The sequence below is a fragment of the Coregonus clupeaformis genome, chromosome 2 (genome assembly GCF_020615455.1).
Source record: "Coregonus clupeaformis isolate EN_2021a chromosome 2, ASM2061545v1, whole genome shotgun sequence".
In the NCBI taxonomy this organism is placed as follows: Eukaryota; Metazoa; Chordata; class Actinopteri; order Salmoniformes; family Salmonidae; genus Coregonus; species Coregonus clupeaformis.
In genome coordinates this window covers 31,304,880-31,331,129 of record NC_059193.1, presented here as the reverse complement: position 1 = coordinate 31,331,129, position 26,250 = coordinate 31,304,880, and the positions used below count along the sequence as shown (strand labels likewise).

At 42.0% G+C, this 26,250-nt stretch overlaps 1 protein-coding gene across 5 annotated transcripts in view; it reads right to left on the bottom strand.

Annotated features, from left to right (window-relative positions):
* Window positions 1-26,250, bottom strand: part of LOC121534377 (E3 ubiquitin-protein ligase RNF130) — a 73,592-nt gene that overhangs the window by 22,463 nt on the left and 24,879 nt on the right. For 3 of the 5 annotated variants that reach the window (XM_041841031.2, XM_041841029.2, XM_041841030.2), the window contains exons 3-5: window positions 23,712-23,906; window positions 5,637-5,899; window positions 2,735-2,806 (exon numbers count right to left, since the gene is read on the bottom strand). In XM_041841031.2, the coding sequence (XP_041696965.1) occupies window positions 2,735-2,806; window positions 5,637-5,899; window positions 23,712-23,906 (530 nt within the window). The remainder of the gene's footprint in view (window positions 1-2,734; window positions 2,807-5,636; window positions 5,900-23,711; window positions 23,907-26,250) is intronic. The other 2 variants (XM_041841033.1, XM_041841032.2) reach the window with 1 other exon arrangement.

Genomic DNA, 26,250 nt, shown 5'->3' with positions numbered 1-26,250 from the left:
GACATAATTTCTTTGTCAGTGGGCAAACGTACAAAATCAGCAGGGGATCAAATACTTTTTCCCCCTCACTGTAGCTTATCTATTTAGTACTGTGAAGTAGGCCTAATTAAATGAGAGATGGGAGGAATTGTATCCTATTTTGTTTAGGCTACTTTGGGAGTATGAAACCATCACAGTCGGAAAACGTGAGGAAATAGTCCTCTATTTGTTAAACATTTTATTGCAAAGATAAAATAAATGTATCTTCTCACTAACGGCAAATGATTGCATCTTGTTGTTATATTTTCCTGTTTTTTATGAAAATGTGTGTAATCTTATCTTCCATTTGAATCAAATACTGTTTGCAATGCAATACTTCAACCACCAGAAATTCTGCACACGCATGGTCTAAAGTTAAGCGCATTCTCTGTTAAAGTAATTTTTTTTATAAATGGCAACTTTTGTGTGAAAACTGGCACACGCACGTTTTGGGGTATATTTTGTACGTATGCAGAGTTAAAAAATGAGGCCCCAGTCCCTGTGTGAAATAGGCCTCTGCTAAAATAAAGCAGATCTGTGTCACTAATGGCAGATTTTCAAGATGGCAGAATTTGAGACTTCTAGGGCCTGGGGATGACTGGGGTTGTAGAAGAGCAGAGAAGAGATCAGAGTTACTCACTACAAGTCACTTTGCACTATGAGACGCAATGGATGTTTTATCCTTTGGTTACGAATGTGATGGAATAGTCCCTGATGTGGCCTGAATGTGTCCTATGTGGACTGTGATTAATGGGTTACGGAGCTGACCTGTGCACTACTGAACGTGATAAAGTGGTCTCGGCACTGACCAGTGTCGGTGTTGACGGTGATGGAGTTGACACAGGCCTGGCCCATGTCCTAGCGACTGGCAAAATAGGTGACGGCACTGACCTTTTAATGTTGGCACTGGTATTTTAAATAAATTGCTCAATAGCTTGACCATTTTGAGTTGGACAGTGGTGTTATTGTTGTTGTTGTTGTTGTTCCTGAACAGATATAGGACGACAGGTCTATGAAGGAAATGGCCCTCCGGCTGCGCAGTAATGTTTAATTAAACTAATGACCTTCATAGATGTAACAACTGACCTCCATAGCAGCCGCAATATAGCAGTGAATGCTGCTACATGCAGGTCTGTTGGGGCATGTTGCTTGTAACTCCAAAGTTACTGCTTTGATTCCCGCATGGGTCCACAAATAGTGAACTTAATGTGTTTGCTGTAATGACCATATAAAGGTTGTGTAGATAAGGAAAAGGCAGCTAGGCTAGAATGCCTCGTATTGTGTCTGGACAGTATCAGGTATAATCTACTTCTCTCTCGACTGCAGCTTGTTATGCAAGCAGTCCTCGTTGGCTGTCAATGGTAATGGCCAGGCAAGATCTCTCCATTACGCGCTCTTACGTCCAAAGCCATCAAGCAGGGGCAAGGTTAACATAACTCCTTGTCCAGAGAGACGTCGTGGCCTGATAAACTGGCAGGTTATTTGTGACCAGTGACACTGTAGCTTGTTGTCATCTCCGTCATCACCGTAACAGGCTGTATTTTCTAGCAAGGGCCTCGGCCCCTTAGTGCCTGCCGGTAATCTCCTAACTCATAATTTTCTCCCCCCTCACTTCCTCTTTCTCCTCCCCGATATCCAGCCTTGACATCCGGCTCAGTGTGGTCAATCACTCCCGGTGGACTTCCTCCTGATGGAAGGTTTCAATTTCTGCGGCGCACTCCAAGGCCCATGGTTTATTCATGGACAGAGACCTGTCTCACCCTTGACGAGGGCTCAGAGGTGAGAAGGGAAGAGGCCGGACGGAGAGGACCAACACTCTCCCAAGACGCCCAACATTCTCCTCCATACCCCGTCAGCCCCGACACTTGTCTTCACTTGAGACATTCTAAGGATCTCCGTTACACATCAATAGCATTATACATTTTCAGTCAAATGTGATTTGCACTATTTCCTGCATGTGTCAATGTGAGAAATACTTCTGGTGTGCTCATAGGAGGATTTAGAAAGGATTTTAATCTTGTGTCTTCGTTTAGTTGTTCTGGTTACTCACGTTGACTACCAACCACATTTCTGGAATATTTTAATAATAAACACAAGCAGGATTTGTATTGAACATTCACAAGAGTGGAAGATCCCTCAATCAATAAATCAATCCTCTCCTTTGACATGTATGGCATTAGCCATTCTCTGCTTGTATCTAATAACCTACAAAATGGCTACACGGACTATCTGAGTTTACCCTTGTATTTCTCTTCTCTATGCACACTAACAGGACTCTACACACTGACACACTGACACTCCAACACACACACAACATGCACACACATTTATACTGACTCTACACACACGCACACACACTCACATACAATCATCATATATGATGCTGCTACTCTGTTTATCATATATCCTGATGCCTAGTCACCTTACCCCTATACATATCTGCCGCTATCACTCCAGTATCACTGCATGCACATTGTAAATATGGTATTGGAACTGACCCTGTATATAGCTTCTTACTTTCTCATGTTCTTCTTATTTATTATTAGTATTTCTCGTGGGTTTTTGTTCTACCTTATGTTATTTTTAGTGCTACATTGATATTGATTACTGCATTGTTGGGTTTGGAGCTTGGAAGAAAGGCATTTTACTGTACTTGTGCACATGACATACAAAATAAAAGAAACTTGATTCAAGAAAGCAGTGCTGGCAGGTGTACCTTGTCACCTTTCTTCACTGTCCTGGTTGTCAGCTTCCCGATGGCTTTCTTAGCTGCATCTCCAAGTCGACGCTGACAGAGAGAAAGGGGGAGAATGAGAAGGGGAGAGAGAGGGGGGGAGAGGGAGAATATAAAAGGTGAATATGGAGAGCAAATGTAGCCTGAGGGTTGAATTAACAAGAAAAATGAACTATACCTTATTCAGCACAAATAACTCTTCTCAAACTAATTTCCCAAAACTCCATAGTGTAGCACTATTAGAAATAGCTAAATGAAGGACATAAAGGACATTCACACTCATTTCAATGGTTGGGAGCCTTTTTGCTTTAAACATTTCAAACAAATTGGAGAATTGGAACAAAAATAGTACAGCAGTACATTGAGCTTCAGCCCAGTCAACCAAAGACATGATAGCTATAACAAGTTTTACTGTAAAAATACAGTTAATAATTGATCTTTGGACGTTTCAACCAAGGGCAGAATAAGGTGCCAATGAGTGAGGTTCAATACATTGGGACAATGTTGAAAGACATAGAGCCAGAATCATAAGCATTTTGCAGTATTTTACACTGGAGAGGAATAACAGGAAAATGTTAATTGAGAGGTCACAAACTGTACAAAGAAACAGAACATTCGGTCTCATCTTTAAGGCATGGTTCTTCACGTTTCTAGAACCCTTCTGAGAAAATAAGTGACGCAATCCTTGCAGATGCCGAAGCTTAGACGTCAGGGTCTAATTTTAGCTATGTAGTCACAGTGTGGAGAGAGAGAGACATTTGTAAAGCACATATGCTGCTGAAGGGAAAGACCTTGTTCCGTTCCTTTCCACTGATTAAAGACTGGTGATTTAGCACCAGTACTGTAGACACAGTGACATTGAGTGATAGTGATAGTGATAGTGAGTGAGTGAGTGAGTGAGTGAGTGAGAGAGAGAGAGAGAGAGAGAGAGAGAGAGAGAGAGTGTGTGCGTGTGTGAGAGAGAGTGACACTCCCCCTGTGCCAAGTGATCAGTAGCAGTAATAGGTCTGGTCCATCCCATAAACTACTACTACTAGGGCTCAGTGTGAGTATAGTGGACTTATCTCACTGACCTAAGTGGCTCTTCACTCATTAACACAGGCCCCACTGATTAATACTGTACTCTAGTGTGAAAGAATACACTGTGGTGTGTGTGTGTGTGTGTGTGTGTGTGTGTGTGTGTGTGTGTGTGTGTGTGTGTGTGTGTGTGTGTGTGTGTGTGTGTGTGCGTGCGTGCGTGCGTGCGTGCGTGCGTGCGTGTGTGTGAAAGAGAGAGAACGTGAGAACATGTGAGCTTTGCAAACATACAGAAGCAGTTGACTAGGCAGTTTAATGAGTTTGTGGGGTTATCCTAAAACAAACAAAAGTTGGTCACCTCTTGCCACCTCAGAGAGCAGTGACAGTGAGTGATAGTCTTTAAACTCCCAGTACTTAGTATTTAGTGACAACAGTATTTAGTGACCACAGTATTTACTGACAACAGTATTTACTGACCACACATACATTTACATTTACATTTACATTTATGTCATTTAGCAGACGCTCTTATCCAGAGCGACTTACAAATTGGTGCATTCACCTTATAGCCAGTGGGATAACCACTTTACAATGTTTTTTTTTTTTTTTTTTGGGGGGTGGGGGGGGTTGGGGTAAGGTAGAAGGATTACTTTATCCTATCCCAGGTATTCCTTAAAGGTGAGGGGTTGTTTCTGATAGATAGCTAGAGAGTCTCGAACTGGCAGAAGCTACATAGATGGGCCCCGTGTAGCTCAGTTAGTAGAGCATGGCGCTTGCAACGCCAGGGTTGTGGGTTCGATTCCCATGGGGGGCCAGTATGAAAAAAATAAAAAATAAAATGTATGCACTCACTAACTGTAAGTCGCTCTGGATAAGAGCGTCTGCTAAATGACAAAACATTTAAATAGATTAGGACTGTTTGTAAACAGTCTTAAATGGCTCCTTGTTTTGTCTCCTTTTCCACAGCTGTGAAATGACATTGAAGGTTTATACCACAGAGGGAAGGACAAAAGGAAATTAGTCGATTTAAGATAATTGGGACAGGGCCCACTAACCTCCACTGTCCTCCACTATCCTGGCTTAAATATCTTGCACAATTCAGGTACAAAAGGTAGCGTCTTAGACTAGACCAACCGAAAGGAGTGTGTGTGTATTTTAAAGGTGCCAGACGCTAAGGAAGCAGAGTTTTACAACAACGACCCTCCATTAAGGATTCATGAACGATTTACCGCATCAGAATTTCATGGCTGCTTCCTCTCAGAAAGAGAGAGAAGGGGGGGAGACAGAGAGAGAGAGAGAGAGAGAGAGAGAGAGAAAGGTTACAGAGCAAGCGAGAGAGAGCGCGAGAGAGAGAGAGAGAGAGCAGAGGAAGGTCAACCGAGCCAGACATCATCTGGAGGGCATGAAGGTGACTGGCGCTTCATCTGCTATCCACTTCCTTTACCTGATATGAGTCCTCACAGACGGTCGACTGAATACTAGTATGTCAAAGTGACATTGAGAGCATATGCCTCAACTAAAAGCTCCAATATTGGAAACATTTGTCACCACTATCTAAAGATGTTTGCACTCAATTGTTAACTTCAATTTATATATTTTTAAATAATTTTGTGTCCCCCTTTCACCCTGCATTGGTATCAGAAGTCTGATGGAACTATGGTGTGATAATAGTGTCTGCTAAATGACCAAAATGTAAATATAAAAATTAACTGTGTACAAAAGTACATTGATACATTGGTCTTTAGAGTATCTTGTATTTGTAACAAGATACATTTTGATGTATCTTTTGCCCATCTCTGACCCTAAGTACATAAACACCAAATAAATACAATATTATAAAAGAAAGCGTAACCATTAGCCAACATACTCTATGTCCTACCTGGCTGCGGTCACGTGCGTTTGTAAAGCGTATCTTCTGGATGAAGTAGAAGATGAGCCAGGCAGAGGAGACGATCATGAGTACGATGAAGGAGACGGAGACGAAGACCAGGGAGCCGCGGTTGATGTTCTTGGCCTGGCCACGCTGGCCCACCACCACACTCACCAGCACTGTCAAGTTCCTCTCCAGCAGACCCAGGATCTCCTTGCCGTACGACTCGGTGATCATCACCGCCACAGTGTCACCAGTACCTGATGAACACAGTAGAGGGGAGTTAATAGCATAGTGGCTAGGTTTTTGTGGTAATCCAATCAGAGCTTTTGCATGTTTTCTTGTGACGCGTCAAGTCAATGAAAGCAATGACCAGTCAGTCCCGATCCATGATTTTGGAGGCAGTCAGTTAGCATACACTTATTCACAGTTTCCACATGCTCCCTCCACTATATTCAATCTGCCAGCTTTTAAATGTCAGATCCATATCACAATAACTACTATTGGATAGGCAATTTCTCTTCACCCATATTGACAGGATCCACAAAGCAAAGTCAATAACAGAGCCCCTTCCCTCTAAGTCTACAGATTTAGGATTGGTTTCCAACCAAATTATCTTTAGCTACTATGAAAAGACCCATAGAGCCAGTCAACAGATTCTCATTCCTCTACATGGACAGATCTAGGATCAGTAATCAGTTCCCTGCGTTAGCATTTCAAGGTGTTAAGGCCCTGGAGATGGGTTTTAATAGGGTGGCATAGAGAGAGTTTGCCATCCATCTGCATGGCATCACCAGCCAGTCCCAACAGAGCGTGCCAGCGGATCAGATCTACTCTCCCTAGCTCAACCCATTCCTCATTTATTAAGACAGGTTTTGAAGACCTGCACAGCCAACACAGCTGTGTAGTGACGGATTTAATATCCCATGGCCTGAGGAAAAACGTGGAGACAGGAGAAATGTATATGAGAACATATAATATATCCATTATCTGAATAATATACCCGATGTGAAGAAATGTGAAATATTATGTCAACAAAGGTGATGTGGTATAATGGAATTCATTCATTGACAATGACCACAATGAATTGCAGAGAGCATTAGCCAGTGGAAAATAATAACTGTTTATTTTAAACTATATAAGCAGTGGTAGAGCCATCTGTGATCATCATAATCATCTCCATTTTAAGTTGGTGGTAGTAAGAGGGTCCAGACAGCTGACTGCTACAGGCCAGGGGGAGTCATGTTACTGCTGGAGACGACTCCTCTCTGTCCCTCTGGACTCTTTACCACAGCTTGCCTTACCACTAATAGCAGCTGTAAGTGCACTGTGTGTGTCTGTGTGTGCTCAGGTGTGTAAGCGTGTCTACTGTACATTAGTGTGTGAATCTGTCTAAATCTGTGTGCGTGTTTACTACACATCTGTGTGTGTGTGTGTGTGTGTGTGTGTGTGTGTGTGTGTGTGTGCATGCACACACGTTTACAGGTCTATATCTGTATGTGTCTATTGTACCTGTGTGTGTGTGTGTGTGTGTGTGTGTGTGTGTGTGTGTGTGTGTGTGTGCCAGAGACAGTGTGTGTTTAGAGCAGTAATGTCATGTTTCAGCAGCAGAAGAGACATGACCAGAGGAGTGCAGTGCAATTTACCTTGCCTCAAAGTTGACAAATGGCACGCTGGTCACACACACCAAGGCCATGAGATTAAGACAACCCACCACCACGACTGCTCTGTGCTACCTTATAGCCTAGCACAGTATACAGTAGACTCCATCGTGGTGGCATCCATTGCCATTTCGGTAAGCGAGCCTAAACAGGTCAACTCTCCAACTATATTTACGCATCTAATACATACCAACTGAAAATAAAGACACACATTCAGAGACACACACACACTCATGGGGGAGGAAGTGTGTACACATACACACACATTTGTTTACACTCAAGGACGTAGGATGAATTGGTTTTGATGAGGGCTCTGTCTTGGACAGGAAACATCCACTTTGAGTGGAGAAAACATGAGGCCTCTACCTTTCTCCTGTAGCACACACACACTCTATTTTCTAGAGACGGTGACTACCTGCATTCTCACTGTGACATAAACCTTTCTTTCTTTTTCTGCATAGACATCCCTCCCTATGAAGGATTTTCTGAAAGATGTCAAAACAGTGACATCCCCCTTCCTCTAAGATGTCAAAACGACAAACGAGCAAGTATCCAAACTGCCTCATCCTCTTTACCTCATCAGAGACATTAAAACAACATTGTGCCGAAAGAAGCATCAAGACTGTCCCTCACAGATCATTTGGCTCCTTTTAATCGCCAAAAGTCCTTGAAAGTTTGACTTTGAATGATCAATAATGTTATCAGATGGGAATTCCTCCAGTATTGGCCTAAAAACATCTCCCTGTTTTCTTAAGAGAAAGAGAGAGAACAAAAGAGAAAGGGACTGACAGAAAGAGAGAGAGAGACAGAGGGAGAGAGAAAAGGGCTGTAATTCAGAGGGCTGGGTATAAAGACTCCCTGTCATGCAGGCTGAACGGCAAAAGTTACAGTTGAAGTCGGAAGTTTACATTAGCCAAATACATTTAAACTCAGTTTTTCACAATTCCTGACATTTAATCCTAGTAAAAATTCCCTGTCTTAGGTCAGTTAGGATCACCACTTTATTTTAAGAGAATTATTTATTTCAGCTTTTATTTCTTTCATCACATTCCCAGTGGGTCAGAAGTTTACATACACTCAATTATTATTTGGTAGCATTGCCTTTAAATTGTTTAACTTGGGTCAAACGTTTCGGGTAGCCTTCCACAAGCTTCCCACAATAAGTTGGGTGAATTTTGGCCCATTCCTCCTGACAGAGCTCGTGTAACTGAGTCAGGTTTGTAGGCCTCCTTGCTCGCACAGGCTTTTTCAGTTCTGCCCACAAATGTTCTATAGGATTGAAGTCAGGGCTTTGTGATGGCCACTCCAATACCTTGACTTTGTTGTCCTTAAGCCATTTTGCCACAACTTTGGAAGTATGCATGGGGTCATTGTCCATTTGGAAGACCCATTTGCGACCAAGCTTTAACTTCCTGACTGATGTCTTGAGATGTTGCTTCAATATATCCACATCATTTTCCTTCCTCATGATGCCATCTATTTTATGAAGTGCACCAGTCCCTCCTGCAGCAAAGCACCCCCACAGCATGATGCTGCCACCCCGTGCTTCACAGTTGGGATGTTGTTCTTTGGCTTGCAAGCCACCCCCTTTTTCCTCCAAACATAACGATGATCATTATGGCCAAACAGTTCTATTTTTGTTTCATCAGACCAGAGGACATTTCTCCAAAAAGTACGATCTTCGTCCCCATGTGCGGTTGCAAACCGTAGTCTGGCTTTTTTATGGCGGTTTTGGAGCAGTGGCTTCTTCCTTGCTGAGCGGCCTTTCAGGTTATGTCGATATAGGACTTGTTTTACTGTGAATATAGATACTTTTGTACCTGTTTCCTCCAGCATCTTCACAAGGTCCTTTGCTGTTGTTCTGGGATTGATTTGCACTTTTCTCACCAAAGTACATTCATCTTTAGGAGACAGAACGTGTCTCCTTCCTGAGCGGTATGACGGCTGCGTGGTCCCATGGTGTTTATACTTGCATACTATTGTTTGTACAGATGACCATAGTACCTTCAGGCGTTTGGAAATTGCTCCCAAGGATGAACCAGACTTGTGAAGGTCTACAATTTTTTCTTTCTTTTGATTTTCCTATGATGACAAGCAAAGAGGCACTGAGTTTGAAGGTAGGCCTTCAAATACATCCACAGGTACACCTCCAATTGACTCAAATTATGTCAATTAGCCTATCAGAAGCTTCTAAAGCCATGACATCATTTTCTGGGATTTTCCAAGTTGTTTAAAGGCACAATCAACTTAGTGATGTAAACTTCTGACCCACTGGAATTGTGATACAGTGAATTATAAGTGAAATAATCTGTGTGTAAACAATTGTTGGAAAAATTACTTATGTCATGCACAAAGTAGATGTCCTAACCGACTTGCCAAAACTATAGTTTGTTAACATGAAATTTGTGGAGTGGTTGAAAAACAAGTTTTAATGACTCCAACCTAAGTGTATGTAAACTTCCGACTTGAACTGTAAGTCATTACACTATTAATCTCTCTACCTCTCTCTCGCTCTCTCAATATCTTCCTCTGCCTCCTTCTCTTTCTCTGTACCTTTACTTTGAGTTTCTTGTCATTCTTGCTAGCAATCTGGCCATCCAGAATCACAACAGGCTGACTTCTGCCCCATGGAAGCGCACATCGTTTTCGTGACAATGTCAGCTAACCCATCTATTGTCCCAAATTGAAGGGCTTCCACAGAACAACATTCTGTTTTACCACAGAAAACAACCACATAGTGGTTGGAATTTGGTAAACCGAGGCAAAACAAGGTTCAAATGAACATTAAGTTGTTAAACCACTGACCAACAACCTAGTTGGTCTACTGCTGCCTATTGCAGTTGAGCTATGTCTACTCAAACACACATATTCGCTCACACACTTACACATGACACGCACGCACACATGCACAGAAAGACCCAAACGCAACCTACTATAGATAGGAATTGCACCTAATTTCACTAGAAATTGGCCCTCACTTCACCATCTAAAGACCATAAACCAAGCAAGACAAACAATAAAGAGAAAGAAACCTTGACTTGAGAACATAAAGAGACACACACCATTGCCCCCGGTCCTAAAACTGTACATACACGCGCACAAGCTCCGCTTATCACGAAAGAAGTGCAGCTGGCTTTACAATATGCTCTATTGCCCAGGGTTGATGGGAAATCACGGCCAGTCAAAACAATGGGCCTGCACAACGGGCCGCTCCCATTAATCATTAGCTTTATGGGGCTGAGCTAGGCTAGTTCACCATAGATCCAGCACTGAACAAACATGTAGAGACCGGGCCTGGCTAGACTAGGCTAGGGTACCATAGACCCAGCACAGAACACGTGTTGTACCATAGCCCAGGGGGGAAATCAGCCATGACGCATGTTAACTTATTAACTCTGGTGCCTCATGCCAAAGGTGTGGATGTGTTTTGTGAGACATGGATAGCAAGAGAAAAGGTGAGATGTGTGTGTGTTTCTGAAAATCTGTGGGTGTGCCTTTGGAAAACAAAACACATTTTTTAAATGTAATATTAACTAGTCTCCTTCCCTCCTACTCTGTAATGCTGAAAACATAATAACAAGTTAACACAGAAAAGGAGCAAAACCTTGGGTTGACCTTGGGACTTTCACTTAATTTGGATAAAACACGTAGCGACTTCTGACACGTGATGTCTTCTGATGCAACTCCACACCAGTTACTCATATAAAACAGAACACAGCTAAAGCAGTTTCCTTTTATTACAATTTCAATCATTGTTTGTTTTCTTCAGCTACTGATGACAGCTAAGTAATTAGATTTTAGTTGCCAAATGTCGTCTTATAGTAAATACATGATGGTATAAGGGCAACATAATGCAGTGAGAACGTGCAGGGAGGTATCTATTTAGTCATATTAAAACACTTCCATTTTTTACGATCAGGAGTATCATCCGATCCGAATAGCAACTGTCAATTTACAGACAAGATTACGAGTATGGCCATACCGGCACACCCCTACCATACACACTTGTCTAAATTGATGGGTCATGTGAAAGAAATGCTATAACCACCCCCCAGCCACATCTAGTGGATGGGTCACTATTGTCTAGACATGTACACAGTGGTGTAAAGTACTTAAGTAAAACTACTTTAAAGTACTACTTAAGTAGTTTTTGGGGGTACAGTGGGGGAAAAAAGTATTTAGTCAGCCACCAATTGTGCAAGTTCTCCCACTTAAAAAGATGAGAGAGGCCTGTAATTTTCATCATAGGTACACGTCAACTATGACAGACAAAATGAGGAAAAAAAATCCAAAAAAACACATTGTAGGATTTTTAATGAATTTATTTGCAAATTATGGTGGAAAATAAGTATTTGGTCAATAACAAAAGTTTCTCAATACTTTGTTATATACCCTTTGTTGGCAATGACACAGGTCAAAGCGTTTTCTGTAAGTCTTCACAAGGTTTTCACACACTGTTGCTGGTATTTTGGCCCATTCCTCCATGCAGATCTCCTCTAGAGCAGTGATGCTTTGGGGCTGTCGCTGGGCAACACGGACTTTCAACTCCCTCCAAAGATTTTCTATGGGGTTGAGATCTGGAGACTGGCTAGGCCACTCCAGGACCTTGAAATGCTTCTTACGAAGCCACTCCTTCGTTGCCCGGGTGGTGTGTTTGGGATCATTGTCATGCTGAAAGACCCAGCCACGTTTCATCTTCAATGCCCTTGCTGATGGAAGGAGGTTTTCACTCAAAATCTCACGATACATGGCCCCATTCATTCTTTCCTTTACACGGATCAGTCGTCCTGGTCCCTTTGCAGAAAAACAGCCCCAAAGCATGATGTTTCCACCCCCATGCTTCACAGTAGGTATGGTGTTCTTTGGATGCAACTCAGCATTCTTTGTCCTCCAAACACAACGAGTTGAGTTTTTACCAATAAGTTATATTTTGGTTTCATCTGACCATATGACATTCTCCCAATCCTCTTCTGGATCATCCAAATGCACTCTAGCAAACTTCAGACGGGCCTGGACATGTACTGGCTTAAGCAGGGGGACACGTCTGGCACTGCAGGATTTGAGTCCCTGGCGGCGTAGTGTGTTACTGATGGTAGGCTTTGTTACTTTGGTCCCAGCTCTCTGCAGGTCATTCACTAGGTCCCCCGTGTGGTTCTGGGATTTTTGCTCACCGTTCTTGTGATCATTTTGACCCCACAGGGTGAGATCTTGCGTGGAGCCCCAGATCGAGGGAGATTATCAGTGGTCTTGTATGTCTTCCATTTCCTAATAATTGCTCCCACAGTTGATTTCTTAAAACCAAGCTGCTTACCTATTGCAGATTCAGTCTTCCCAGCCTGGTGCAGGTCTACAATTTTGTTTCTGGTGTCCTTTGACAGCTCTTTGGTCTTGGCCATAGTGGAGTTTGGAGTGTGACTGTTTGAGGTTGTGGACAGGTGTCTTTTATACTGATAACAAGTTCAAACAGGTTCCATTAATACAGGTAACGAGTGGAGGACAAAGGAGCCTCTTAAAGAAGAAGCCTCTCTCATCTTTTTAAGTGGGAGAACTTGCACAATTGGTGGCTGACTAAATACTTTTTTCCCCCACTGTATCTGTACTTTACTATTTGATCTTTTTGACAACTTTTACTTCACTACATTCCTAAAGAAAATAATGTACTTTTTACTCCATACATTTTCCCTAACATCCAAAAGTACTTGTTACATTTCGAATGCTTAGCAGGACAGGAAAATGGTCCAATTCACGCACTTATCAAGGGAACATCCCTGGTTATCCCTACTGCCTCTGATCTGGCGGACTCACTAAACTCACATGCTTCATTTGTAAATTATGTCTGTTGGAGAGTGCCCCTGGCTATCCGTAAATAAAAAATAAAAAATTGTGCCATCTGGTTTGCTTAATATAAGAAATGTGAAATGATTTATACTTTTACTTTTAATACTTAAATATATTTAAAACCAAAATACATTTGGACTTTTACTCAAGTAGTATTTTACTGGGTGAATTTTACTTTTACTTGAGTCATTTTATATTAAGGTATATTTACTTTTACCACCACTGCATGTACACATGTTCATGAAATATTTTACCCCAGACACATATGGCTAACTTGATGGGTCATGTAATCATCTGGCAAAGTAGTCTTTTTTTAAGACATGTAGCTAGCTAGCTATCTAAACAATAAACCATAATCCCAACCCATACTACTAGCAATACAAACTGATTTTCATAGCTAGCCACCATGCATGAAATGCTGTAATAACTATATGCAATGTTAGCTAGCTAGCTAACATTAGGCTATAACTAGCAATGCAAATAGATTTCTGAGATACGAATAACATTACTACACAGATCATACACGTAACATTAGCGAGCCGGCAAGCTAACGTTCGCTACCTAGCTAACAGTACGCTTTAACTTGAAATGAAAACAACTTTCTGACAAAATTAGAAATGTATAATATCTGAAAATATAGCTAGACTCTTACCCATATACATGGATGAACGCTTCACGGCAGCATGTATTTTCTGTTTGGTTTGTAGCTAGCTACAAAAAAAGCTGTGGTAGCAAGGATTATCTATATATACTGAGCAGCTCATGTTATAGAGAGAAACGTGCTACATGGCAGACCAATCTGAACTCATCTCTCGGCATGTCCAGCCCATCCAATATCTCAGCTAATCATGGCTAGCGGGAAGGTTCCTGTGTTTTTCCGTGGCTAAACCAACAAGGCTCATAATTGAAATGTTTTATTTATATTTACAGATGGCATACAAGTTTGTTATTAAGGCGTATGAAAGTTCACATATTCCAGAAGGCATTTCTGCCAAAAAACGCATTTTGATAAAAAATGTTTAAAAAAACATTAAAATGCCTCTCCTGTGAAGTAGTGATGTGCGACATATGCCTAGCTTCTTGAAACGGGTTGCATATTATGGTGTTGGAGTGTGTGTGTGTGTGTGTGCACGCACTTCAGTGAGAGCGCACTTCAGTCTGTGTGTTGCGTCAGAGGGCAGGGGGATAAACAAAAAGCCTTTTCCCTGATGACTCATGCAGTAGTCATCTTGTGTACCTGTCCTGTCTGTACACTGACAGCAGAGCAGCTAGAATGGGTAGAAGTAAGTGACCTTCACCTGTCACACACTGATACGGCCAGGCAGAGTTTCTCAGCCGGCTTCGTGACAACTGCAGAGTCCAGATAACATACGCACACACGGGCATACACACACATATGTAAACACGGATGCACATACACAACCGCATGGATGCGCGCACACACAAGTGTGCACACACACACACACACACACACACTCTAGGCTAACTTTTATTTCTATTGGTGGCACTGGTGCTACCAACTTTTTCAGTTGATGGCATCAGCACATGATTTGGTCACACCAATTCTTCATGCGACCAATTCATTTTTCGTGCGATAATGACCTGTGTCCCATAATTGACCTGCATTCCATACAGAACAAGGTTAATAATGACTATTTTTAATTTTTGCAGGGCTTGACATTCAGGTAAATTTGCCAGTGGCACACCGGGCCAGTGCCAACTGAATGCTACTGGCCCGAATGAAAATAATACTGGCACGGGAAAGGGGATGATGCGCACATCATTTAAATGTTATCTTTAATTTGCGGGCTGAGCAAGTAGGCTATAGCCAATAATGACCTACCCTCCACACACAATTAATTACATTTTAACTTGACAATATCATATTTGCATTGATTGTTTAGATGTAAAAAATAAAACCTTTGCGCAATCTTAAAAAGGGTGTTATTGTTGGCAGTCGCTCTACCGTTGTAGGGCCCTATATAATCCGTTTATATTTTGGTAAATTCCGTTTTCTGTAGAACATTTTCCAGGTTTCCGAATTTTCCTAGTTTCATTTTAGGTTTTCACTTTTTAATATAAAAACTACAGACCACAACAATGCTTAAAACACATCAGGAGACCACTTTTGAGGTCTGGGAACAATAATAAAAAACTAAAACTAAAATGAGGGTGTAGTTGCCCTTTAATTCAATAACAGGCCTAGCGTGATTGATACAAATCATCATGATATCATTCTGCCAGGTAGGCCTACTTTGCAGTCAACATTTAATTGGGAAGGTTTTTTGGGAAAGCCTTTAGAAATGTTAATTCAAACAGCGCATGATGACTGAATTGCGCATCGCAAAGATTGAACCAAAACTTCAAACTAAACTTTTTGAATACCTGGTCTGCATACCCATTGTTGCAAACCCATTGCTGTTTGAATTAATCTTGATAATAAAATAAGAAAACGCACTGCCAAGGGTCGCAAATGCGAGTGTTTTGGTCCCAGTTTTGAGCCCAGCAAAACACAGCCTACACGTTTTGGGCTGATAACAACCCAAAACACAGTAAGACGCTGAACTAGAATGAGACTGCAGGGACCACAACAGCAGGCATAAACAATATATATACTCTCTCACTCTCATTCTAACTCTAACTCTAACTCTAAGCAGTTATCTGTAGATCTCCAAAGCTAAGTCAAGTCTCCAGACAGGCATTCACCACAGAGGAAAACAGACAGAGCCAGGCAGGCACGTGCCCAGGCATGTTTACATGCCTCACTCTTTGGCTTTGGCTTTGCTTTATGGGTGGCGCCTAACGGCTGAACGTAGACCTGCCGTGATGGCTTGCTTCCAGATACTGATCCAAGGTCTGGTTTTAGTTTTTCCCCTTATGGTTAAGGGTAGGATTGGCGAAAGGTCAGCTTTTCCTAGACCTGTGACTATGAGGAAATTCTATTCAGAGACTGTGTGACTAAATTACATCCTTTGCACCCCACTACAACACAAGCGCTTCACAGTACAAGCACCAAGGCAAGGCTTTTTCTCGCTTTCGCCCTCTATTTGTCTCACCCCCATCCCCATACACAACAGAGATCAGAAGCATGTTTATGAACATTAACACGCACACATAAATCCCTGTCAACACAGTCAAACTTGCTGTTGTCAATGTGCCATCCTCTGTGAGGCTGATGTTTATCTCCACACAACATCTCTGATACAGTGCCTTCAGAAAATATTCATACCCCTTGATTTATTCTACATTTTGTTGTGTTACAGGCTGAATTCAAGATGGATTAAATAGATGTTTTGCTCACCCATCTCAACACAATACCCCATAATGACAAAGTGAAAACATGTTTTTAGAAATGTTTGCAAATGTCTTGAAAATGAAATACGTTTTTTTACATTCACACCCCTGAGTCAATACATGTTAGAATCACCTTTGCCAGCGATTACAGATGTGAGTCTTTAGGGTTAAGTCTCCAAGAGCTTTGCTCACCTGGATTGTGCAATATTTCCACATGATTATTTAAAACATTCTTCAAGCTCTGTGAAGTTGGTTGTTGATTACATTTACATTTTAGTCATTTAGCAGACGCTCTTATCCAGAGCGACTTACAGTTAGTGCATACATTATTATATATATATATATATATATATATATATATATATATATATATATATATATATATTATTTTTTCATACTGGCCCCCTGTGGGAATCGAACCCACAACCCTGGCAGTTGCAAACTGAGCCGGCCATTCCCTCCCCTACCCTGGACCAATTGTGCGCCGCCCCATGGGTCTCCCGGTCGCGGCCGGCTACGACAGAGCCTGGATTCGAACCAGGATCTCTAGTGGCACAGCTAGCACTGCGATGCAGTGCCGTAGACAACTGCGCCACTCGGCGTTGATCATTGCTAGACAGCCATTTTGAAGTCTTGCCATAGATTTTCAAACCGATTTAAGTCAAAACTGTAACTAGGCCACTCAGGAACATTCAATGTCGTCTTGGTAAGCAACTCCAGTGTATATTTGGCCTTGTGTTTAGGTTATTGTCCTTCTGAAAGATGAATTTGTATCCCAGTTTCTGTTGGAAAGCAGACTGAACCAGGTTTTCCACTAGGATTTTGCATGTGCTTAGCTCTATTCTAGCCCTTGCCGATGACAAGAATACCCATAACATGATGCAACCACCACCATGCTTGAAAATATTGAGTGGTACTTAGTGATGTGTTGTGTCAGATTAGCCTCAAACATAACGCATTTTCTGCAGTTTCACTTTAGTGCCTTGTTGTAAACAGGATGCATGTTTTGGAATATTTTTATTATGTACAGGCTTCCTTCTTTTCATTCTGCCATTTAGGTTAGTATTGTGGAGTAACTACAACATTGTTGATCCATCCTCAGTTTTCCCCTATCACAGCCATTAAACTCTGTAACTGTATTAAAGTCACCATTGGCCTCATGGTGAATTCTTTGAGCAATTTCCCTCCTCTTTGGCAACTGATTTAGGAAGGTTGCCTGTATCTTTGTAGTGACTGGGTGTATTGATATACAATGCTCAAAAGGGATATTCAATGCCTTATTTTTTTATTTTTTTTACCCATCTACCAATAGGTGCCCTTCTTTGGGATGCATTGGAAAACCACCCTGGTCTTTGTGGTTGAATCTGTGTTTGAAATTCACTGCTCAGGTACCTTACAGATAATTGTATGTGTGGGGTACAGAGATGAGGTAGTCATTCAAAAACCATGTTAAACACTATTATTGCACACAAAGTGAGTCCCTGCAACTTATTATGTTACTTGTTAATACATGGTTTACTCCTGAACTTATTTAGGCTTGCCATAACAAAGGGGTTGAATACTTATTGACTGAAGACATTACAGATTGTCATTTTTAATTCTTTTGTAAACATTTCTAAAAACATAACTCCACTTTGACATTATGGATATTGTATGTAGGCCAGTGACACAAAATCTCAATGTAACACAACAAAATGTGGAAAAGGGGTGTGAATACTTTCTGAAGGCACAGTATACCCTTACCTCTCTAGCACTGTGTCAGTATGCTGCTGCTGCACTGAAACACACACACACACACACACACAATACAACATACAACACCATATACGCATTTGAACTAGGCTTGGGCGGTATACCGTATATACGGTATACCGAGGTATTTGGAAATAGCCACTGGATGGTTTTTCAATACCGTCAATACTGTTGAAACTATTTATTTGAAGTTTTTTAAAGATTTGAATAATTGTAGCTACTTTTTAAGTAAATACCTGCAGTCAACTTGTGCAATATGTTAGGAGATGAAGGAGATCGCATTCTTCATTTCACCTGCTCATTTAATTTTCATTATGAAGCTTACCGGTAGTCCCCAGTCCCGTTGTTTGTTTATAAGCACACAACGACGAGAGACCGGAGCCTTGTGAGTCACTCACTGTTGTGCAGCACGCGCCAGGTGATTTAGTTACTGTTTCTAATTCACAACTAAATGTTTGCCAGCTAGATATCTTATAACAATTAAGTTAACTGTCTAAAATGTGCTAAATGCTCTGCAGTTGTGCATTTGGTTTGCTAACGTAGTAGTTAGTTAGCTATCTAGTTAAGTGGTTAGCTTCTTCCAAAATCAAGCTTTGCTTGGTAACAGCAGAGAATCCCGTCCTGGATCAAGATCCTTTCTGGCTAATATTTGGTGTGCAAATATCTGAATCTGAGTCTGAATACTTATGTAAATAAGGTATTTCTGTTTAAAATTTGTAATACATTTGCAAAAATTTCTGAAACCCTGTCTTTACTTTGTCATTATGGGGTATTGTGTGTAGATTGCAGATTTGTTTTACTTTTTAAATTTTATTTTAGGTTAAGGCTGTAACTTAACAATGTGGAAAAAGTCAAGGGGTCTGAATACTTTCCGAAGGCACTGTACATCTCCCATATCCCCGTGATATTAACAAATAACTCCCACCCGTGATAAATGACGTGCTATTCAGGCTAACAGCGATCAATCCTGAAAGGTTTGCGCTCGGGGGAACTATCAGGATTCTGCCGTTCGTTCATGCTAGAAAATGACCTTATAAATTAGTCATGGGCTCCCTTCTATATTTATAAAAGCCCATCGATCCCACCCAGACATCTATCACACCTTCTGACTCATTCTCCCTACCTCTTCCTCCCTTTCCCTTGTTTCTCCTCTTCTCCCCTCTCTGCCTACCGTTACTAGACTCAAACAACCACTGTTGTCCTAGGTCTATGGATGCTAAGCTAGCTCTCTCACTTTGTGTTTCATTCTTTCAGTTCTTCTCTTCCTTTTTCTTCTCAGTGTCTTCCTTTCCTCTCTCCTCTCCTCTAACCACCACTGTCTGCCTACCTGTATTCCCAGCTATTGGCTCCTCAGCGGTATAGGGATGCTACACCAGCCCCCGCCCTCTCTCGCCCCCTCTATTTCTCGCTCTCCCTTCCTCGCTCTCAATCTCTCTTCACCTCCTCACTAGACCGTCTCTGTCTCATTCATGCAGACTTTTCAACGCTATCTTGAATTAGCTCAGGGCATCCCCTGGGGTGGGGTGACGCTAAGGTGAAGTACAAAACGGCTCTAGGCTAGCTGTCAGCTACTTTAACTCATACTGTAGACTCATTCATGAAGTGTCCGATTATATTTTAATGGATGTTGTTTTTTTAGAGATGCTTCATGTAAAAGTTGTGATCTAAAGATCAGAAGTTCTGACTGTACTCATTCAAAATCACATTCTTGCTAAAATAAGCTGCGACTGAGACAGTGATGGTAGCAATGACACAGAGTGAGTAGGAAGAAATGCATGTGAAGCAAATGAGAGAGGCGGAGGGAAGGAGATAGAGAGATGTGACAATGCTGTAAATATGTTTGTGTGCCTGAACACCCTTCTGTGTGTGTGTGTGCGTGCGTGTGTGTGCGTGCGTGTGTGTGTGTGCGCATGTTGCAGTGTAAGAGAACACCGGCCTTGCCCAAGCCCGCTGGCTGTGTTGGTGTTTAGCTGTGGTGGTGGCTGAGGTCCAGCATGCAGGAGTCAGTCTCCATGTCCTTCAGTCCAGTCAGGACAGCCACACTGTATGTCCCCTGTACTGTCCCCTGCAGCCACATCACAAACGACAAACTGCCAGAAAACATACTGCACTGCACTATGACTGCTACACATACACACACTGTCAATAACCCTTGGCAGACGGTATAATCGTCATACACCCACCATTTACATTTACATCATTTAGCAGACGCTCTTATCCAGAGCGACTTACAAATTGTCACAGCAGGCTAGCTGGCTATACGCACCATATAACAAGAGCTAAATGCTAACTTCACCACCATCACAGCAAGCTAGCTGGCTATATGTACCATATAACAAGAGCTAAATGCTAACTTCACCACCATCACAGCAAGCTAGCTGGCTATAAGTACCATATAACAAGAGCTAAATGCTAACTTCACCACCATCACAGCAAGCTAGCTGGCTATAAGTACCATATAACAAGAGCTAAATGCTAACTTCACCACCATAATATGCCATTTAGCAGACGCTAAACACAGGCTAAAACACACCGAGCAGCAGATGATCTCGATGCTATGTCAGGGGTACTCAAGTACTATTTGAGAAGGTCCGGTCACACAAATTCGGATGGATAATGTAATTTAATCGGCATAGTAACAAACCCCCACCTCGCAACCCATGCGACCCCAAACTGTTCACACCCCTCTTGTTGGCGGAGAGAAAATGTTGCAGTTTTAAAGTTAATTTTGCATGGGGCAGAGATTTTGTTTTAGCTGTACTTGCCATAATATGGACTTGGTCTTTTACCAAATAGGGCAATATTCTGTATACCACCCCTACTTTGTCACAACACAACTGATTGTCTCAAATGCATTAAGAAGGAAAGAAATTTCACAAATTAACTTTTAACAAGGTACTACTGTTAATTGAAATGCATTCCAGGTGACCACCTCATGAAGCTGGTTGAGAGAATGCCAAGAGTGTGCAAAGCTGTCATCAAGGCAAAGGGTTGATATTTGAAGAATCTCAAATATAACATATATTTTCATTTGTTTAATACTGTTTTGGTTACTACATGATTCCATATGTGTTATTTAATATTTTTGATGTCTTCACTATTATTCTACAATGTTTTTTTAATTGGGGGGGGGGTCCCTATTGACCCTGTTCTGGGTCCGGATCAGGTCTGCCAGTTGAGTATGGAGGCTATATGTATTGCCATTCGATACTGTGATTTTATTGTGATTCAATATTTCAAACATATTGCTCACCATATGTCTGCTGCAGAGGGACAAGAGAGAGCCATGAGAAAACAAGTTTTGATCAGTCACGGAAATCAAAAATGCAGAAAACTAATTGGCTCCGTATTTAAAAAGAAGATGGAGAACAAGCTATGAAGGTAAAAAACTGGAGTTTTGGTGCAGGTACAACCAACAAGCAAAAAAAATATTTTGAGATGTTGCAAAATGATACGATTTATATCGTGAAAAATAATTTCCCAATATGTAACTGTATAGATGTTTGCCTCCATCACTACATAGAAGCCATATACATACATTAAGCCATATACATAACCCATATGCATAGGCCATTTAAACAATGAACAACCCATAGAAATAGGCCAAGCCATATGTACCCATAAGAATATGACTACATATTACCCTGGTCATATATACATTTACATTTTACATTTTAGTAATTTAGCAGACGCTCTTATCCAGAGTACATACATTTTTTTTCTCCATACATACAGTGGGGAGAACAAGTATTTGATACACTGCCGATTTTGCAGGTTTTCCTACTTACAAAGCATGTAGAGGTCTAAAAAAATCCCAAAAATCACATTGTATGATTTTTAAGTAATTAATTTGCATTTTATTGCATGACATAAGTATTTGATACATCAGAAAAGCAGAACTTAATATTTGGTACAGAAACCTTTGTTTGCAATTACAGAGATCATACGTTTCCTGTAGGTCTTGACCAGGTTTGCACACACTTCAGCAGGGATTTTGGCACACTCCTCCATACAGACCTTCTCCAGATCCTTCAGGTTTCGGGGATGTTGCTGGGCAATATGGACTTTCAGCTCCCTCCAAAGATTTTCTATTGGGTTCAGGTCTGGAGACTGGCTAGGCCACTCCAGGACCATGAGATGCTTCTTACGGAGCCACTCCTTAGTTGCCCTGGCTGTGTGTTTCGGGTCGTTGTCATGCTGGAAGACCCAGCCACGACCCATCTTCAACGCTCTTACTGAGGGAAGGAGGTTGTTGGCCAAGATCTCGCGATGCCTGGCCCCATCCATCCTCCCCTCAATACGGTGCAGTCGTCCTGTCCCCTTTGCAGAAAAGCATCCCCAAAGAATGTTTCCACCTCCATGCTTCACGGTTGGGATGGTGTTCTTGGGGTTGTACTCATCCTTCTTCTTCCTCCAAAAACGGCGAGTGGAGTTTAGACCAAAAAGCTCAATTTTTGTCTCATCAGACCACATGACCTTCTCCCATTCCTCCTCTGGATCATCCAGATGGTCATTGGCAAACTTCAGACGGGCCTGGACATGCGCTGGCTTGAGCAGGGGGACCTTGCGTGCACTGCAGGATTTTAAACCATGACGGCATAGTGTGTTACTAATGGTTTTCTTTGAGACTGTGGTCCAAGCTCTCTTCAGGTCATTGACCAGGTTCTGCCGTGTAGTTCTGGGCTGATCCCTCACCTTCCTCATGATCATTGATGCCCCACGAGGTGAGATCTTGCATGGAGCCCCAGACCGAGGGTGATTGACCGTCATTTTGAACTTCTTCCATTTTCTAATAATTGTGCCAACAGTTGTTGCCTTCTCACCAAGCTGCTTGCCTATTGTCCTGTAGCCCATCCCAGCCTTGTGCAGGTCTACAATTTTATCCCTGATGTCTTTACACAGCTCTCGAGGGTGATTGACCATCATTTTGAACTTCTTCCATTTTCTAATAATTGTGCCAACAGTTGTTGCCTTCTCACCAAGCTGCTTGCCTATTGTCCTGTAGCCCATCCCAGCCTTGTGCAGGTCTACAATTTTATCCCTGATGTCCTTACACAGCTCTCTGGTCTTGGCCATCGTGGAGAGGTTGGAGTCTGTTTGATTGAGTGTGTGGACAGGTGTCTTTTATACAGGTAACGAGTTCAAACAGGTGCAGTTAATACAGGTAATGAGTGGAGGGCTTCTTAAAGAAAAACTAACAGGTCTGTGAGAGCCGGAATTCTTACTGGTTGGTAGGTGATCAAATACTTATGTCATGCAATAAAATGCAAATTAATTACTTAAAAATCATACAATGTGAATTTCTGGATTTTTGTTTTAGATTCCGTCTCTCACAGTTGAAGTGTACCTTTGATAAAAATTACAGACCTCTACATGCTTTGTAAGTAGGAAAACCTGCAAAATTGGCAGTGTATCAAATATTTGTTCTCCCCACTGTATATACGAGCCATATAGAGTGCATAAGCCGTATGAATAACCCACATGAATATCAATATGCCCCCATATGACCCAGGTCTTCACTCCTCACCTTCATGGCCCATCTTGACGGTGTCCTCATTGGAGTTGTTGTTGTAGATGAGCACGGCGGAGGCGTTGAAGGCCGAGGCCTTGAGGATCTTCTCCTTGAAGGTGCAGTTGCCGCGCTGCAGCAGGGCCACCCAGTGCCCCGTCCGGGGGGGCACCATGAAGCGAGTGTGGGGGTCGCAGCCCTGGCGGTCCACCACTGGAAAGGGGGAAGGAGAGGGGTGGAGGGTTAGGAACCTTAGCAGGCGGTATAAAATGGTGAGTGGTGTCAGTGTATTTGAAGGTCTGCTGATAAACTACTTATAACTCATTAATATGTCATTTAGTAATCAAATAAAGTGATTGTAACTCAAAAGTTATAGCATGGAACGAGTGTGGGGGTCCACCCCTGCACTGACACAGCACAGAGGCAGGAGAAGGTTAGAACCCACATACACACACACACAAATGTACAACCACACGGACACACACAGCTCTGTGAGCTGCTTAACCTTTACCAGTGTATAAAGCAGTTTAAACTGCACACAGCTGCCTATGGATAGCAGCCAATGTCTCATATTTCAGTGTAACTATGTAACCCAGTTTAATGCCCTTTGAACAAATCCACAACCAGGAAATCCAGTGGCATATAATGGACCACTAAAGCAAACAAATCGCACCATCGAAGCTAAGTCACAGATAGAACAATGAGCCAGATGTTTCACCGGATGTATAAATCTGAAGCATCCGGTTGGCATTTCCACTCACCACCAGATATGGTGATGAGAGGAAGCTAAGTGGCTGGCAGTGGGAGAAGATCTCAATACAGTTCCCAAAACTAGAATCTGTTACGAACAGAGTGGACTACGTTTTGTAGACTTTACCCGTTGCCAAAGTAAAAAAAATTGTTGTTGTTTTGAAGGAGTGCAAGGGCGAATTGAGTTATTGCACATGCACACTTCACAGAGCGGGAAATATGCAAATACATGCTAGCACACGCCCATAGGATCTCGCTAGCTCGTGCCCACCTCCTTGCTTGTCCTGCCCACTATGCTGCATTTGCTCCCATTGGAAACGATAGGCTGTGGTCTATCTTGGGTATCTTTGGCTAAGAACTACATGGAGTGACTACCGAGAAGACACAAAAGAAAAAGGGTTACACTACTCTAAGAAGAGATCTGGTTACAAAATGGGCAGGTTTCCCGTATCTTTCTGTCAATCAGGCCCATGTTGTGTACTAGCCATGCCCTGCTAACCAATGGATGGCAAAGCTCTTCATTTCGGCAGGAAACCCATGACAAAACATGTTAAGTGCATCTGAAATGGCACCCTAGTCCTTATATAGTGTACTTCTTTTGACATATAGTGCAATACTTTGTGTCTAAAATTGCTGGCTGGCTCGCTAGCTAACGTTACGTGTCTGATCTGTGTAGTAATATTATTTGTATCTCAGAGCCATTTGCTTTGCTAGTTATAGCCTAATGTTAGCTAGCTAACATTGAACCTGGTTGGTTAGCTGCCTGCAGATTCATGCAGGGTAGTAACATCATGAGTTGGGATTATGGTTCATTGTTTAGCTAGCTAGCTACATGTCTTAACAAAAGACTCCACTATGCAAGTAACCATTTCAATAGAATGTTACAGCGACAACTGTTGATAGGCGTAGCTGGTAAATTTGCTCTGGCTATCTACTCCGATTTCAGAACACTCTCGTCTGAGTGTGCCAGAGCGCAGAATAAGTGATTAATTTATGAATGCTCAACACCCGTTGAATATGGCCGGTGTCAGTAAACGTTGGCAAAAAAGCGTAAATTGTTGCCAGCAGCACAGTTGCAGTCACCAACGGTCTGGATAACATATAAACAGCCTAACCAGCTCTGCTAGGGCGAGTAAAATGGTCAGTGAGCTGTTCTCTCATTTGTGTCTGGAAGTAGCTAGCAAGCTAGCCAACGTTGGCCAGTTAGCTTGGGTGCTTGACTGCTGTTATTAGGACAGAACGCTCGGATCAACCCTTAAAGAGATGGGTGGGGCTAAAGCTTAAGAGGGTGTGAACGATGCTGAATGGTTGTAGACAAAGAAGAGCTCTCCAGTGGGTGTACCAAAACATTCAAAGGCCATTTTCTTAAAAGTGAGGTTACAAGTTCATCAACTTTCAAAGCAGAATTACTTTCCCATTGTTCCTCAACTGTAGCGTATGATAACGTATTTTCTAGCTCTGACTCTCTACTTGTATCCAATGTAAAAAACACAATTTCAAATTTTGCTACATAAGACCGAATCGAGCCGGTCGGTCACAAATATCAAATTCCCAGTTTATGCGTCAAAACCAACTTCATAAGAGGTTTTAAAAATAGGTTATATTTGACTGTAAATTCCATGACGTACAGTAAGGCATTGTTGGCAGAATAGATGGATGCAGTTCAATGCATGATTAATATAATTCACCAATACATGTATTGGTTGTCCAAAAGATAGTGCTATCAGGTTGTAAATCACTGCTGGCCAGGTAGATTGTTCAATGATTCAATATTTTGAACAAAAACGGACGACTGTACCCAAGGCTG